The sequence below is a fragment of the Ursus arctos genome, unplaced genomic scaffold, assembly GCF_023065955.2.
Source record: "Ursus arctos isolate Adak ecotype North America unplaced genomic scaffold, UrsArc2.0 scaffold_20, whole genome shotgun sequence".
NCBI classification, from domain to species: domain Eukaryota; kingdom Metazoa; phylum Chordata; class Mammalia; order Carnivora; family Ursidae; genus Ursus; species Ursus arctos.
The window spans coordinates 5,443,054-5,458,348 of record NW_026622875.1 but is presented as its reverse complement, the minus strand read 5'-3'; the positions used below and the strand labels follow the sequence as shown (position 1 = coordinate 5,458,348).

The window sequence follows — 15,295 nt, the reverse complement described above, 5'->3', positions numbered from 1 at the left end:
AGCAAGATCTGAAACTCAAGTATGATCATTTGTTTTAAATTAAGATATAAGGGAAAAGTAAAACTATAATCAAGTGCTTTTTCATTGGTGAAAGTAGTGATAAATGGAACTTAATACTCTAGTACTAAGCTCTACAACATGTCTTTAAAGAGTTAAGATAGATAATTCCCATTACCCATATGAAAATTCCAAAGCTACCACTCCTAAGTTTGAGCGCCTTATTAAGCCCCTCAATGCAAGTAAAATAGCAAAATAAGTTTATTAAAATATAGATTTTGTTATACACAAAACTTAGAAATATTTCAAGATTATATACTTTAAGTTTTACAATTTCATTCTCCTGGTAAGAATTACAAAACAGAACAGCATGTATTAAGAATCGGTTGTTTGTATTCTTGACTATAATTCATGCACACCACACACCACATAAAATTCATAGTTTTGTCTAAGAACTGGCAACAACTTAAGAAATGGTAACATCAAACTTAAAATGTGTTAATAGGTATATGTTCCAATTTTTAGCTATAAATGAATCTTAGACATAAATTAGTCCTAATTGAATTAAAATCTTGGCTTAAGTTTCAGTAGCATGACAGCAGGAACTCTGAAAATACATTGTCTCCTATATGCTGGCTGTATGACTTTGGGTTGTATTTCCTCACCTACAAAAAGAAGTTAATACCTACTTCAGAAACGTGTGCATTAAGTGCTTGACACAAATAGCTAACAAATTTCAGTGCTTACTAATATATATTCAAAAAGTATGTGGCATTTTTGTATTGTGACTAATCAACTTCAGTCAAGTTAATATGCTGTATTTATATTTCAATACCTTAATATTTAGCTTCCCCCACCACCTCTATTAATACCCTCCAAATCTTTGCCCACACGATTAATTGTGATAGATATATATTCTGATTCTGGTCATATATTTGACTTAATACAACCAGCCATCTTTGTGTTAAGACATTCTCAGCAGATAAGACATTAGGAGCATTTCAGAACTACAGCCATATTAATTCATTATAATTTATATGTAGTACAGGACCAGAAGCATTCCCTAAAATGACCTGGAAGTCTCTGAACTAGATAGGACTTCTAGGGAATGGATCAAAGAGCAACAGCCAATTTGGTCTGAAAAACAATGACCTTTTACTTACGTTTCCATGGACAAAAGGGCCAAAAGTCCTACCACAAGCACCACAATTCCAGTCCCTGTTAATAAGAACTAACAAAGGGATTTGACTTAATAGCGTATACAGGCTCCCATTTAAGCAAAATTCAATAAAGTTGAATTATCAGTACTTTGATAATAGCTTAAGCAAATGGCAGAAAAGACCATTTTTAAGACAAATAGAGTAAACATGATGCCACCTAAATCTACTGATGGAATATATCAACAATATATACTCTGCTAGTAACGTGTTGAGTTTAAGAACTGATTTGGCAAGACTAAAGCACTAACCAAAAAGTCCAATTCACACAGTAAGACAGAGTAAGACCATTATTTGAAAAGGTCACTGTTTGTTCCCTAACAATATATTATTCCCAAAAGTAATAGCTTTGTTAGGAATGAATGTTGATAAACATTGTAGGGCTCTTAAATCTATCTTAAAATACATTAATGTATCAGGTATGTTTGATCAAAAATATCCTTAATGTAAGCATCCCCTTATCACTTTTAGACTTTGCTACTTGAATTTAAAAGCTCTACTCACCATCCTTATTTGGCCACTCAAAGGCTTCAAGCCACACCAAAATAAATGCCTATACACTTTAAGGATCTTGCCATCTTTTAACCTAAAAACTGTGTATACATAAAGAACTGCAACACTAACCTCTGCGGTAATTGAATGCTAAGACAAAAAAAAAAAAAGTGCTAAAAGACAATATTGGTACAGGAATGTTTCAGTGTCACAGCAATAAAGTCAACCTCAAGCAAATAAAACAGAATAATGTAACAAATCAAGTGAACAAGATATTCATTTTTAGACACCTTATGTATCATTTCTCACTCTGACACATTTCCATCATCTAAGAAAAATGGTTTAACATTTCTATATATTTGTTGTAACTCTGATAGTTTAGTTTGCTATTTTAGTTATCCATCCTACCCTATTTCTCCCTTTAGCAATTCTTGTTAGTCTGCTGTACAGAATAAGCCTAAACAATTCAAATTTGAATTTTCAACGAGAAACTATTTTCCACATGAATTCCTTCAGTAAATATAAAGTGTGACATAGCATATTCTTTAAATCATATAGATTGTTAGACAAACTTTGGTAAACAGATAGCGAGACTTCAGAAAAACATATTGCAGTGATTTCATTTAAAAAGGTTATTATGTGCTGGTTAAAAAAGAGGATCGACATCAGTATCACTGAAATTAAAGTAACTATAACAACGTTCAAAATCTTAAAAAATTCAACTTCTTTGTCATCTTTATCAGGCCAGGAACATGGCATCCTCTTTGAAGAAATTTTCATTTCAGGAATGAGAAGTTTCTTAATTTGTCCAATTTCTGTTCTGCTCCAATCTTCTTTCAATATTTGGCTTACTCGAGGATAGATTTCAACAGGCTGGACCTCAGGAAGTGGTCTTTGTTTCAAAATCTGCACATGTTGGCGGATATCGTCAACTTTTTCAAGAAATTTAAGTGGAGACTCTTCCTGTAAAGATGTTGTCAGTGTCATTAATTCAAGTTGCTGCTCTCTTATTTCTTTCATTCTTTCAATTTGTGGAGTATATTCTTGATTAATCAGATTGCTAACATCACAGAGAGCAGCTAGGAAAATTTTTTTTTTCTGTTCTAGTGTATCACTAAGCTCCTTAAAATACTGGAGAACAACCTCCTTATCACTTTGGACCATTTTTTCTGAATGAGATTTCTGTTCTTCCAGCTTTTCGATAAGACGAGTAAGATCTGTCCAGTGTGTGTCAGTTAACTGTTCAAGCAGTTTCTGAGGTGTGTCCTTTTCTTTCAGATAGGCACTCTGAAGGTCATCTATGGGGTGACCGTGGTGCTGACCTACGGTAAGGCAATGACCACAGACTAATTTTTTATCTAGGAGACAGTACACATTTAATGGTTGTCGGTAATGTTCAGGACAGGTGACAATATCTGGATGGTCTTCTTGCTGGTACTTTTCAATAATAGCCCTTAATGCAAAATTAACAGGTAAAGATTCAATACCAGTTGGAGCAATTTCAATAATACTTCTGCAATTGGGACACTTGAGTGGAATTCGTAAAGGTCTCCATATGTAAAAGTTCCCAGATGCTTGAAGAACATTTTCCAAGCAATTTCTACAAAATGTATGAGAGCACGGTAGCACACGAGGATCTTCAAAAATACTGTAACAAATGGGACATGTTAACTCGTCCTCAAAATTGTGCATTTCCTGTCAAGAGAAAAAAGTATTTTAAGCCTACATGTAACAAAGACACTTGTAAATACCATATAAAGTTTTAGGTGTTAACCTCAAAACTACTAATATACCGCACTTGTCATTTAAAAGATAATTAAGATGTTTAAGATTTTTAAATGCAGCTTTCTAAATAATACAATTCCTAATATATAGACATTTTTAAGAGCTTACTTTGGTACAAAAATCATGCTAAACAATTCTAATTTGTAGTAAATACTTCAAATTAAAGTTATTTAAGTCTGCCTCTATGCAAAAGCAAAATTCAGTGTTCTGTTGAAGTCTACTTAATGATAACCTGTGCAACTTTTACATTCTAAGTGCTAAAATCTAAACTATGCACAAGAACTGGAAGTCGTAGCCACAACAGACAAGGAAAAAAAAAAAGGCATCTACATTGGTTAAAAAAAAAAAAAAAGTAAAACCGTCACTATTTGCAGATGACAGGATACTTTATACCTCAAGACCACCAAAAAACTTAGGATAAATTAAGATTCAATAAAGTTGCAGCATACAAAATTAATCTGTTGCGTTTCTACACACTTAACAGTTAGCAGGAAGAAATTAACAGCCACATTTATCAGAATAAAAACCTAGGAATAAATCAAGAAGGTGAAAGACCTGTACTCTGAAAACTATTCAACACTAATGAAGAAACTGAAGACAACATAAACAGGGCAAAAAATATGCCATACTCTGGACTGGAAGAACATTGTCAAAATGTCTGTACTACCTAAAGCAATCTACAGATTCAAGGTACTCTCTATCAAAATACCAAGAGTACTTTTCGTAGAACTAGAATAAGCCTAAAATTTGTATGGAACCACAAAAGACCCTGAACAGCCAAAGCAATCTTGATAAAGAACAACAAAGTGGGAGGAACACAATTCCAGATTTCAAACTATACTACAAAACTGGAGTAGTCAAAACACTACGGTACTGGTACAAAAACAGACAAAGATCAATGAACAGGATAGCCCAGAAATAAACTCACACTTACATGGGCAATCTCTGACAAAGGAGAGAAGAATATACAATGAGGAAAAGATAATCACTTTAATGATGCTGGGAAAACTGAACAGCTCTATGCTAAAGACTGAAACTGGACCACTTTCTTTACACCATATACAAAAATAAACTCAAAGTGGATTAAAGACCAAAATGTAAAACCTGAAAACTCCATAAAGAAAACATAAAAAATAATCTCTGGGACATGGGCCTTGGCAACATTTTTGTAGCTATGTCTCCTCAAGCAAGGGAAACAAGCAAAAATAAATTGGAACTGCTCCAAAATTAAAAGTTTCTGCCCAGGGGCGCCTGGGTAGCGCAGTCGTTAAGCGTCTGCCTTCGGCCCCAGGGTGTGATCCTGGCGTTCTGGGATCGAGCCCAACCCACATCAGGCTCCTCTGCTGGGAGCCTGCTTCTTCCTCTCCCACTCCCCCTGCTTGTGTTCCCTCTCTCGCTGGCTGTCTCTCTCTGTCAAATAAATAAATAAAATCTTAAAACAAAAAAAGTTTCTGCCCCAGCAAATGAAAAAGCAATGGGAGTTTATTTGCAAATGATACCTGATAAGGGGTTAATATCCAAAATACATAAGGAACTTGTACAACCCAACACCAAAAACAATCCAATTAAAAAATGGGCAGAGGACCTAAATAAACAGTTTTCCAAGGACATACAGATGACCAACAGACACGACACAACGCTCAACATCACTGACCATCAGGGAAATGCACATCAAAACCACGAGACGCCACCTTAGGTTTGTCAGAATGGCTAGCGTCAGACAAGAAAAGTAAGTGCTGGCGAGGATGTGGAAAAAAGGGAATCCTGCACTGCTGGTGAAGTGTAAATTGGTGCCATCACTGGAAAACAGTATGGAGGTTCCTCAAAAAACTAAACATAGAAATACCATACAACCCAGTAATTCCACTACAAGATATTTATCCAATGAAAATAATACTAATTCCAAAAGATACATGCACCCCATGTTCACTGCAGCATTATTTGCAATAGCCAAGATAGAAAGGTAATACAAGTGTCCATCAAAACTGAACGGATGAGATCTGGTGTATATGAATATATATGTGTTTATATGTTTATATATGATAAATATATAGACTCAATGGAATAATAATCAGCCATAGAAAAATGAGACCTTGTCACCTGCAATAACATGGATGCATCTGGAGGTAGTATTATGCTAAGCAAAGTAAGAGAAAGACTAATACCATATGATTTCACTTATATGTGGAATCTCAACAAATGAGCAGGGGCACCTGGGTGGCTCAGTTAGTTGAGTGTCCCACTCTTGGTTTCAGCGCAGGTCATGATCTCAGGGTCATGGGATCGAGCCCCACATTGGGCTCCTTGCTCAGCGCAGAGTCTGCTTAAGATTCTCTCTCCCGGGGCGCCTGGGTGGCACAGCAGTTAAGCGTCTGCCTTCGGCTCAGGGCGTGATCCCGGCGATCTGGGATCGAGCCCCACATCAGGCTCTTCTGCTGTGAGCCTGCTTCTTCCTCTCCCACTCCCCCTGCTTGTGTTCCCTCTCTCGCTGGCTGTCTCTATCTCCGTCAAATAAATTAAAAAAATCTTGAAAAAAAAAAAAAAAAGATTCTCTCTCCCCCTCTTCCTCTGCCCTTCCCCCGGCTCGTGCTCTCTCTCATTCTAAAATAAATCTTTAAAAAAAATAAATGAGCAAACAAAAACACCGAAACAGACCCATAAATACAGAGAACAAAAGTGGTTGTGGGGGAGGGGGTGTGTGGGGATGGTGAAATGGGTGAAGGGGATAGGAAGGTTCAGGCTTCCAGGTATGGCACAAGTCATGAAGATGAAAGGTCCAACACTGAGAATACAGTCAGTGGTATTTAATAGCTCTGTAGAGTGCCATGGTAGCTACACTTGTGTGAGCATAACAATGCATACAGAGTTGTTGGAACTATGGTACACACGAAACTACTGTGTCATTTAAACTTAAAAATAAGTCAGGATTTTTAAGATTTTATTTATTTATTTGCCAGAGAGAGAGAGAGACAGCACACACACAAGCAGGGGGAGTGGCAGGCAGAGGCAGAAGTGGGCTCCCCATATAGCAAGGAGCCCAATGTGGGACTCGATCCCAGGACCCTGAGATCGTGACCTGAGCCAAAGGCAGATGCTTAACCGACTGAGCCACCCATGTGTCCCATGGATTTTTTTTAATTATGCAAAAATAGAGAAGATTAGACATTCCTACTAAATAACAAATTGGGATTAGCAAAATTATATTCTTTTTTTTTTTAAGGATTTTATTTATTTATTGGACAGAGACAGAGACAGCCAGTGAGAGAGGGAACACAAGCAGGGGGAGTGGGAGAGGAAGAAGCAGGCTCCCAGCGGAGGAGCCTGATGTGGGGCTTGATCCCATAACGCCGGGATCACGCCCTGAGCCGAAGGCATACGCTTAACCGCTGTGCCACCCAGGCGCCCCAGCAAAATTATATTCTTTAATTCAAAAGAATTCATATTCCCCGTTGGCTCAACCATAGTTTCTAAAGCAAAGTATTAAATTTCTCTATTAACAGTTACTATAAATTTCTTAGCTTCTTCGATTGAAATACTAGTAAGCTTGAAGTCCAGAATCAGCATAGTTTAATATTCCAAAGTAATAATTTTACTTTGCAGATTTGAAAGGGAAAAACATTTTTTAATTAGTCCTTCCAATAAAAATCAGTTTTATTTTTATTTTTTAAGATTTTATTTATTTATGTGACAGAGAGACAGCCAGCGAGAGAGGGAACACAGCAGGGGGAGTGGGAGAGGAAGAAGCAGGCTCCTAGCAGAGGAGCCTGATGTGGGGCTCGATCCCAGAACGCCGGGATCACGCCCTGAGCCGAAGGCAGACGCTTAACGACTTGCCACCCAGGCGTCCCACAGTTTTTTGTTTTTTAAATAGCAAAATCTCTATTTTGTTTAGAAAAAGCTATAACAGGAGAGTCTATCAAAAAATACTCCCTTCAGGGGTGCCTGGGTGGCACAGCTTGGTTAAGCGTCTGCCTTCGGCTCAGGGCGTGATCCCGGGTTATGGGATCGAGCCCCACATCAGGCTCCTCTGCTATGAGCCTGCTTCTTCCTCTCCCACTCCCCCTGCTTGTGTTCCCTCTCTCGCTGGCTGTCTCTATCTCTGTCAAATAAATAAATAAAATCTTTAAAAAAAAAAAAAAATACTCCCTTCAGATTACAATATTCAGAACCCTAATGAGCCAAGACGTGTCACACAGATACTAAACTTGAACTGCGAGCATTCCAGGAAACTAAAGTAATTCGGCAACAGTACAGAAGACGACATTCATCGCAGATAAGTGCAACTGAATGCATGCTGGGAAGACTTTATGACTTTACCCTATACTACAAAGAGCTCTATAGTCACACAAAACCACCCATGAAAAACGAACATGTTTCTCAGAGGATTTTAGTGATGTCAGAATTCATAATGAAGGAATAAACAAAACAGCACTTTGCAGGGGAAAAAAAAAAACATTTGAGCAGTGGACATATATTCAATTTAGGCTTAATATTAGAGCTATTTAAAATTAGGCTTAAAACAAAATCAAACCTTTCCCTCTAAAGTCATATTTCACAAAACGCTAGAAAACATTTTTCCCTGAGAACCCATTTAAGGGACCCCAGCTCAACTTTGTTTAGAACGAAGGTATTTATAACAATATTGAAAGAAAATGTCATCTCCTGAATTCATATAAAATAGAAAGTAAATATGGTCTCAAAAGTTAACTTTCACAGTATATAAACATTTTTAATAAAATTTAATTAGAAGTTTATAGGTAATTTGAAGATATAGAAATAAAATCCTACTCTTGGACGACCCTCCTCTTGCTGAGCTATTAAAAACTGATTTTAGGCAATAAATTTATGACAAGTCAGAACTGGTTAGCAGAAGCAAGCCTGGTTGAAAACAACTCTCTAAGGCCAGCAACTTTCTGACTCTGGTTATTGCCTGAGAAACAGAAGATAGAGGTGGTTATCATGCTTAGAAGCTAGTTTTTCCAGAAACTAGCATGAAATTTTATGCACCAAAAGTTTTCTATATCCAGCTCAGACTTTTCTGAAGGAAAAAAAAAAAAAAAAGCAAAAAACTTTACGTATGTATATTTTCTAGGATGACTATCTTGAATTTAGCTATGTTGTTTGTATATCACAACACTAAAAACTAGAAGGCAGTGAAGCAATGCCCTCAATGTTCTCAGGAAAAAATGGCTTCCAACCCAAAATTCTATACCCAGAAAAATAAATTTTGGAATAGAAAAGCAAGAATTCTCACCAGGCTAATGGTAAAATTAAATCCAGGACAACTGTGCAGCAAGCCTAGAGAACAAGTAGTCTGAGAAAGGAAGATCCAAAAGGAATGTCTTTAAGAAATGGAACTGACAATATTTCAAGTGTCTGAACATATTGAGAGGTGATGACAAAACTAAAGTTTGGGAAAAGTGATAGAACCATGAAATGAGAGGAAATATATGGCTTATTTATCATATTAGTCATAATATTAAATATTGATTTTACCAAAAAACAACTTCTGGACTGAATGCCTGTGTCCCCCCAAAATTCATGTTGAAATCCTAGTCGCTAATGTGATGGTATTAGGAAGTAGAGCCTTTGGGAGGTGATTAGGTCATGAGGGCAGAGCCCTCATGAATGGATTAGTGTTCTTACAGAAGACAGGATGGCTTGCTCCCTCTCTTTCTCAGCTCTCCACCACATAAGGGCAACATCATTAAGCTGGCCATCTGCAAACCAGGAAGGGAGCTCTTACCAGAACCCAACTATGATCCATCCTGATCTTGGACTCTCCAGCCTCCAGAACTGCGAGAAATCTGTTGTTTAGGCCACTTAGTCCATGTTTTTTTTTTTTTTGTTATGACAGCCCAAACTAAGAAAATGACAATTATACTGGCCAGATGGAATAAAGGAAGGAAACAGTGTTTAAGAACTAAATCTTAGGGGCGCCTGGCTGGTTCAGTCGGTTAAGTGTCTGCCTTCAGCTCAGGTCATGATCCCAGGGTCCTGGGATAGAGCCCCACATCGGGTTATCTGCTCAGCAGGGAGGTTGCTTCTCCCTCTCCCTCTGCCTTCTGCTCTGCCCACTTGTGCTCTTTCTCTGTCAAATAACAAAAATTTTAAAAAATAAATTTAAAAAAAGAACTAAATCTTAATCTTCCAAGAAGTCAACACATACCTAAAAGTAAAAAGTCAAGAAGTCACGTCAAAAACGTATTATTTAAAAAATCTAGAAGCAGATACCAAAAGAAATTGTTAAATGAAAGTGGTTGCTTCCGGAGTGCAGGAATCAGGAGTGGGGAGAGTGAGGGCAGGGGGCTGCTATTTTTCATTATTAACATAAAATACTGCTATTTTATTTTCAACTATTAACATCTAATTAAAAATATAAAATTTTAGAGAGAGGCAATCCTACAAGCATCCAGGCAAAAAAGTAAGATATCTAAAAAAGGAAAAAACAATGGTCTCAGAATTCTCTTCTGGGAAATTGTAATTTCCAAAAATGGCCACAACAATTATCTCCCACATATGCTCCGCCGCAATGTGGCTTCAGTGGTACTCCCCCAGCAAAAGATGAAATCTCTTCCCCACAAAAAACCTGGGCAGGCCATGTGAGTGCTTTGATCAACAGGATATAAAATACGAGTGATGCTATGACCGTTCTGGGGATAGCCCTTAATTCGCCTGGCAGGTTATTGCCCCAGAGCCATGAATCACTATGTAAAACAAAGTCCAGGCTACTCTGCTGGCAGAAGAGGAAAAGTAGAGAAGCAATGAAGTACCAGACATGTGAGTGAAAAAGTCATCATGAACATGGAGCCAGCCAAGCCTTCAGATATTTGTTACATGGCGGTACATAACCAGAATATCTCCAAAGCAGCAAGGAATGCTGAAAGATCATATAGCAGTGTCCACAGGGTCTAGAAGGAAAAGCATATGACCTAAGAATTCTGTACCCAGCCAAGATGTACCCTATTCATGTGAAACAAAAATACTCTTAGGAAAATCTATAGGGTTTAAAAAAAAATTCTATAGGGCAGAGCTGAAGCTATTTACTTTCATCACCAAACAAAAGGAATATAAAAAGGATTCATCTAAAGAAAAAGAGTTAGAAAAAAGGAAACCAACCTAGGAAAAGCAAAAAAAACATAATAAAAATAAATGAAGAAAACAGTGAAATAACAAAATTGCTAGTATTGCTAAACCCAAGAGCTGTCTCTTTAGCTATCCGGGACAGGCAGTCTCCAAGATGGCCCCCAATGACCTCCACTTCCTAATACTCATGTCCTTTTGTAATCCCTTTCCCTTGAGTGTAGACTGGACCTAGTGACTTTTTTTTTTTTTTTTGAGATTTTATTTATTTATTTGAGAGAGAGAGAGCACAAGCAGGGGGAGCAGCAGAGGAAGAGGGAGAAGGAGAAGGAGACTCCCCACTGAGCAAGGACCCCGATGCGGGGCTCGATCCCAGGACCCCGGGATCACGACCTGAGCTAAAGGCAGATGCTCCACTGACTGAGCCTCCCAGGCACCACCCTTCTAACAGAATACAGCAGAAGTGATAGGATATTACTTTCAAAGTTTTGTAATAAAAGACCATGGTTTTCATCAGGAATGATCTGGCTCTCTTCATTTCTCTTGGATCAGTCACTGAGGGAAGCAAGATGCCATGTTGTAAGCAGACCAAGGTCCACTTGATATGGCCAGGAGCTACAGCCCTCAGTCCAATAGCCCCCTAGAAACTGGAAGCCTGCCAACAACCACATAAGTGAGCTTAGAAGCAAGATATTTTGGGTCCAGTGAAATCCTGCAATGACTGCAACCTCATGAGAAACCTTGGGCTGGAGGTACTCGGCTAAGCTGCTCCTAGATTCCTGAACCACAGAAACTGTATTTTAATATTTGTGGTTTTAAGCTGCTAAATTTTGGGATTATTTGTTATGCAGCAACTGATTAATACACTAATCCAGTCAAGAGGGGAAAGAAACAACAAATATACAAAGTTAGCACTGAAAAGAGGAAATAAAAATAGAAAAAGCCAAAATTAGAATACCTTGCATAATTCTATATGCTACTATATTTGAAGAACCACAAAAAATTAATTATTCTTTATATCCGTTCAAATACCAAAATGACCAGAGAATATAAAGCAAAATATGAAATTCACAAATTGGAAAAATGCTACTCTGGAAAAAAAAGAGGTGAGGGGGACAAGCTTCTCTGGGGGAGCTCTTTCAAATTTTTAAGAGGCAATTTCTTGTTCAACTGTTCTAGAATACAAAGATGTAGAGTTCGCAAATTGTTTTGAAAATAGTATAACATGATTTCAAAACCTAACAAAAACTAAAAATAGACTAATTTCAAAAATGGGTACCAATATAAAATACCAAACACAGTATTAGCAAAAACAAATATAGAGTACATTAAAGGAATATCATACAGTGACCAAAATGAGGTTCTTCCCAAAAATGTAAAGTTAATTTAATAATAGAAAATTACTCAGGTCAATGGAGAAAAATTATATTATTGCAACAGATGTGGAAAGTGCACATAATATAAATACTAATAAGCAGTCCACAAAGACAGAAAGTGAAAAGGGGCTAGAGAGAAACGAGTTGGAGAGTTATTGTTTAGTTTTAGTTTGGGAAGATGGAAGAGGTTCTGGAGACAGATGGGTGGTGACAGTTGTGCAACAATGTGAACGTACTTAATGACACTCAACTGTACACTTAATGGTTATAATGGTAAATTTTATGTATATTTTCAACACAATCAATACTTTTTAAAAATTTTTAGGTGCCTTGCCCATTATCTAGTCTTTCCTCTGCCAAATTAACTATAGAATCAATCTATATTATTTTATACTTTTAGAAAGCAAAGAAGTAAAATAAAAGTAACCCACATAAAATGTTATTTTCCTCCAGTGAGTACTAAAAGCCCAAGTAAACATTGATAACTTATTTCAAGATTTCCTGCTACACTTTTTAAAGTCACCAAGAAATGAATATAATAAAAATCTTTTCAGAAATTCTGAGACTAAATCATCCACGTATAAATTATTTCCCAAAATTCTTGTGTTTAAGTGTCAAAAACAAATACACTTCTGAATTTCTAAACTTTTACTGCAATCTATCTCCAGAAAGCAGATTTCCTACAGAGCCTCTACAATGTACAACTAGCATATTACAGATGGTCAGTACTAATAATAGATTATGGAGAATTAAATAATACGAAAAAAATATCACTACCCATTCTATTTCACAGTAGTGTGTAAATGATTTTTTAAGTTTTAATTCACTAATAATGTCTTTCATCTCTAAACATGAGTAGTAATAAAACATCCATTACATTTTACAACCTCTGAAGAAAATTATGTTTACCACATTACAGAGTTCAGTGACTTGCTCTAGAACTTACAGTGTGAGTCAGCTGTAAGTCTGGGAAAATTCTGATTGGGTCTCACATCTTTGTGGCCCTAACTGATCCAAAGCACAGTTTATGCAATTCAAGACTGCTTTAGAAATACTACAATTGTGCCATCTATATACATACGGCAAGCCTTTAAAAATACTTTACACATATTAATATACAAAAATAAAGAAGGATCACCATAACTCTTTCAAATTAAAAAAAAAAAAATCCTATGGTCAGATAGGACTTTAACTCTGCCCATTAGCACTGTTCTTGCATTTTGACATCAATCTATTTCCCCAAACTAAAAAAGAAACTACTTATGTGATTTAACCAAGAACTGAAATGAGAAATTCAGGTTTTCATTGCTTTTTCCTCAGTACTTTTCACAGTGAGAATATATTCAGCAATATGTTTGCTGAAAGGCAACGGTAAAACTAACATTACCTAAAATCAAAATTTCACCTTGCCAGTCTAAATTATGGCACCTTATTTCAAAGGCTAGCTAGTCATCAAAATAAATAAATAAATAAAATGCAAATCAGTATGTAAATGCATAGTAAAAAGGTATCCATCTAACTTAAGTGATAAATGCAACTTGCAGGTCTGTATGTATAAAATGTGCGTTTAGATGTACACAAATTCTTGTAAAATTTCTGAAAGGGTATACAAAAGTGACTAACTTTAAGGTATAGGTCATATGAGGGAGCTGTTTTCACTTTATGCTCCTCCTAGATGGCTTGAATTTTATACACCAACATGTCTTTTTCCAGAAGACTTAAAAATCTCAACTTACACTTTAAATCATACACTCAAAAAAATACCAAGAATTTCTTTTGTATTCACTTAATCTTTCAGAGCTTACCTACTTTGCTGATCTTCTGGCTTAGTGACTGAATGTACTTTATCTTCTCCAACTTTTTCAGTTCCTTTTATTCGTATTCTAAAATTAAAATAGTTTTATCTTAATATTTTAGATTTACATTCTCAAAGAATAGATTAAATATGACATCACAGGAATGGTTATTTCACTCTTTGACGTTTACCTCCCCCATGCCTCATTGTGTTTTTATAAACATCGTGACAAATATCAACAGTTGTTGGTGCAGGAGAGGTATCACTTGTACACTGAAAATCCCAACAATCCCGTGACCGAATAAATTGTCACAAAGGACCTCTTTTTGTAGCGTCAAGTATCTTACGAGCACTTGAAAATGTTAGCCAACAATGGTGATGACGGAGCAAACATTCATGCGCATTTTAGACTTCTTAAAGTTAACTTGAAGAAGCATCCATGGAAGTGAAACATTTTGCCAGCCTAAAATTATAAATACTGATTTAGCTTTTTCCCATCAATACGTCTGTCAGTTCTGCCACTGAAATGTTGTGGCGCCCTGGGTCAGTTTTTCCTAATGCCTCTCAGAACGGAGGTTTCACACCTGTAAAATGGGCGTAATTACACCCACTAAGTCTCATGAGAACCTCTCACAAAGAAAGGCCTCGCCATAACCATACCCTTCCCTTTCTCGAAGGTTTAGGACAAATCTTCCCGAGTTTCCCTCCTAATGCACTTCCACCGCCCCGGCGCCCCCCGCCCGAAACCACGCGAGGCAGCCCAGGGGTGTGGAGTCCCGCTCTCCTCACCCTCACCACCACACGGCCCGCTCCCGCGCAGAAATTCAGCTCCATACCGGACGGAAGAAAACGAGGTTCCGCAACCCCTCTGGGGCGAGAGAATAAATGCAAGACCCATGCCCACCCTCGCCATCATCAAGCTCCTAAACTCTCCGCCAAACACATCCGGTATACCAGCTTGTGCTTACAGGCAAACAAGAGGGACCCAGAGACGCCTTCTCGGACCCAAAGAGACGCTCCTTGGACTCACCGCGGGGAGTTGGAGACCAACCTACTCCACAAGCCAGAACAGCTTTATGGCCTCCAGACCCAGCGTCCCCGAGATGCTTGGCGTCCCCGCCCTCCTCCGCCCTGAGGGATTTCAGGTGCCCAGACGGGGCGGGGCCTCGCGGAGCCTCAGGACGCAGGCGCGGTCTCCTGGCAACATTCAACTGCGTAGCGTCCGCCAATGGGAAAGAGCGCGGGGCAGCCGTTCAAAAGTAAACGGCCGGCCGCGCCTGCGGAGGCGGGGGCGGAATTGCGAGGGCTTGGCTCGAAGCCCTGGGCCAGCTTCCCGCACCTGCGCACTAGGCGCCCGCCGCCTCTCGGAAGCTCCCGAGGCACGCAGCAGGAGGCGCTTCAGTGTGTGCGGGTGCTTCTGGAAGCTGCGGAGTTAGGCTGGCCCACCTCGTAGGACGTCGTCCACAGCCCTGGGAGAGGTGGAGCCTGGTTCTTAGAACTGTTTTTTACTTGGAGCCAATCCGGCACGTCCTCATTGTAGACTTTAAAGA

General features: G+C 38.2%; 1 protein-coding gene across 4 annotated transcripts; it reads right to left on the bottom strand.

The window, feature by feature from the left end:
- Positions 1-240: 240 nt before the first annotated feature.
- On the bottom strand, positions 241-14,918 carry TRIM59 (tripartite motif containing 59). Of its 4 annotated transcripts, XR_008960605.1 has the most exons (4): positions 14,776-14,917; positions 13,756-13,833; positions 1,161-3,401; positions 241-662 (listed from the first exon to the last, which is right to left on the bottom strand). XR_008960605.1 is itself a non-coding variant. In XM_026497398.4 (3 exons), exon 3 carries the CDS (start codon positions 3,396-3,398, stop codon positions 2,187-2,189), a length of 1,212 nt encoding a protein of 403 aa, XP_026353183.1. In that variant the 5' UTR covers positions 3,399-3,401; positions 13,756-13,833; positions 14,776-14,918; the 3' UTR covers positions 241-2,186. The 4 variants fall into 4 exon arrangements, 3 of the variants coding, with proteins under 3 accessions (XP_026353183.1, XP_057171847.1, XP_026353184.1); XM_026497398.4 differs by having other exon boundaries at positions 241-3,401; positions 14,776-14,918; XM_057315864.1 differs by having other exon boundaries at positions 241-3,401; positions 13,760-13,833; positions 14,776-14,918.
- Positions 14,919-15,295: the final 377 nt, after the last annotated feature.

Coding starts and splice junctions, on each gene's coding strand:
- TRIM59 (XM_026497398.4), bottom strand. CDS start 3,398: ATGCACAATTTTGAGGACGAGTTAACATGTCCCATTTGTTACAGTATT.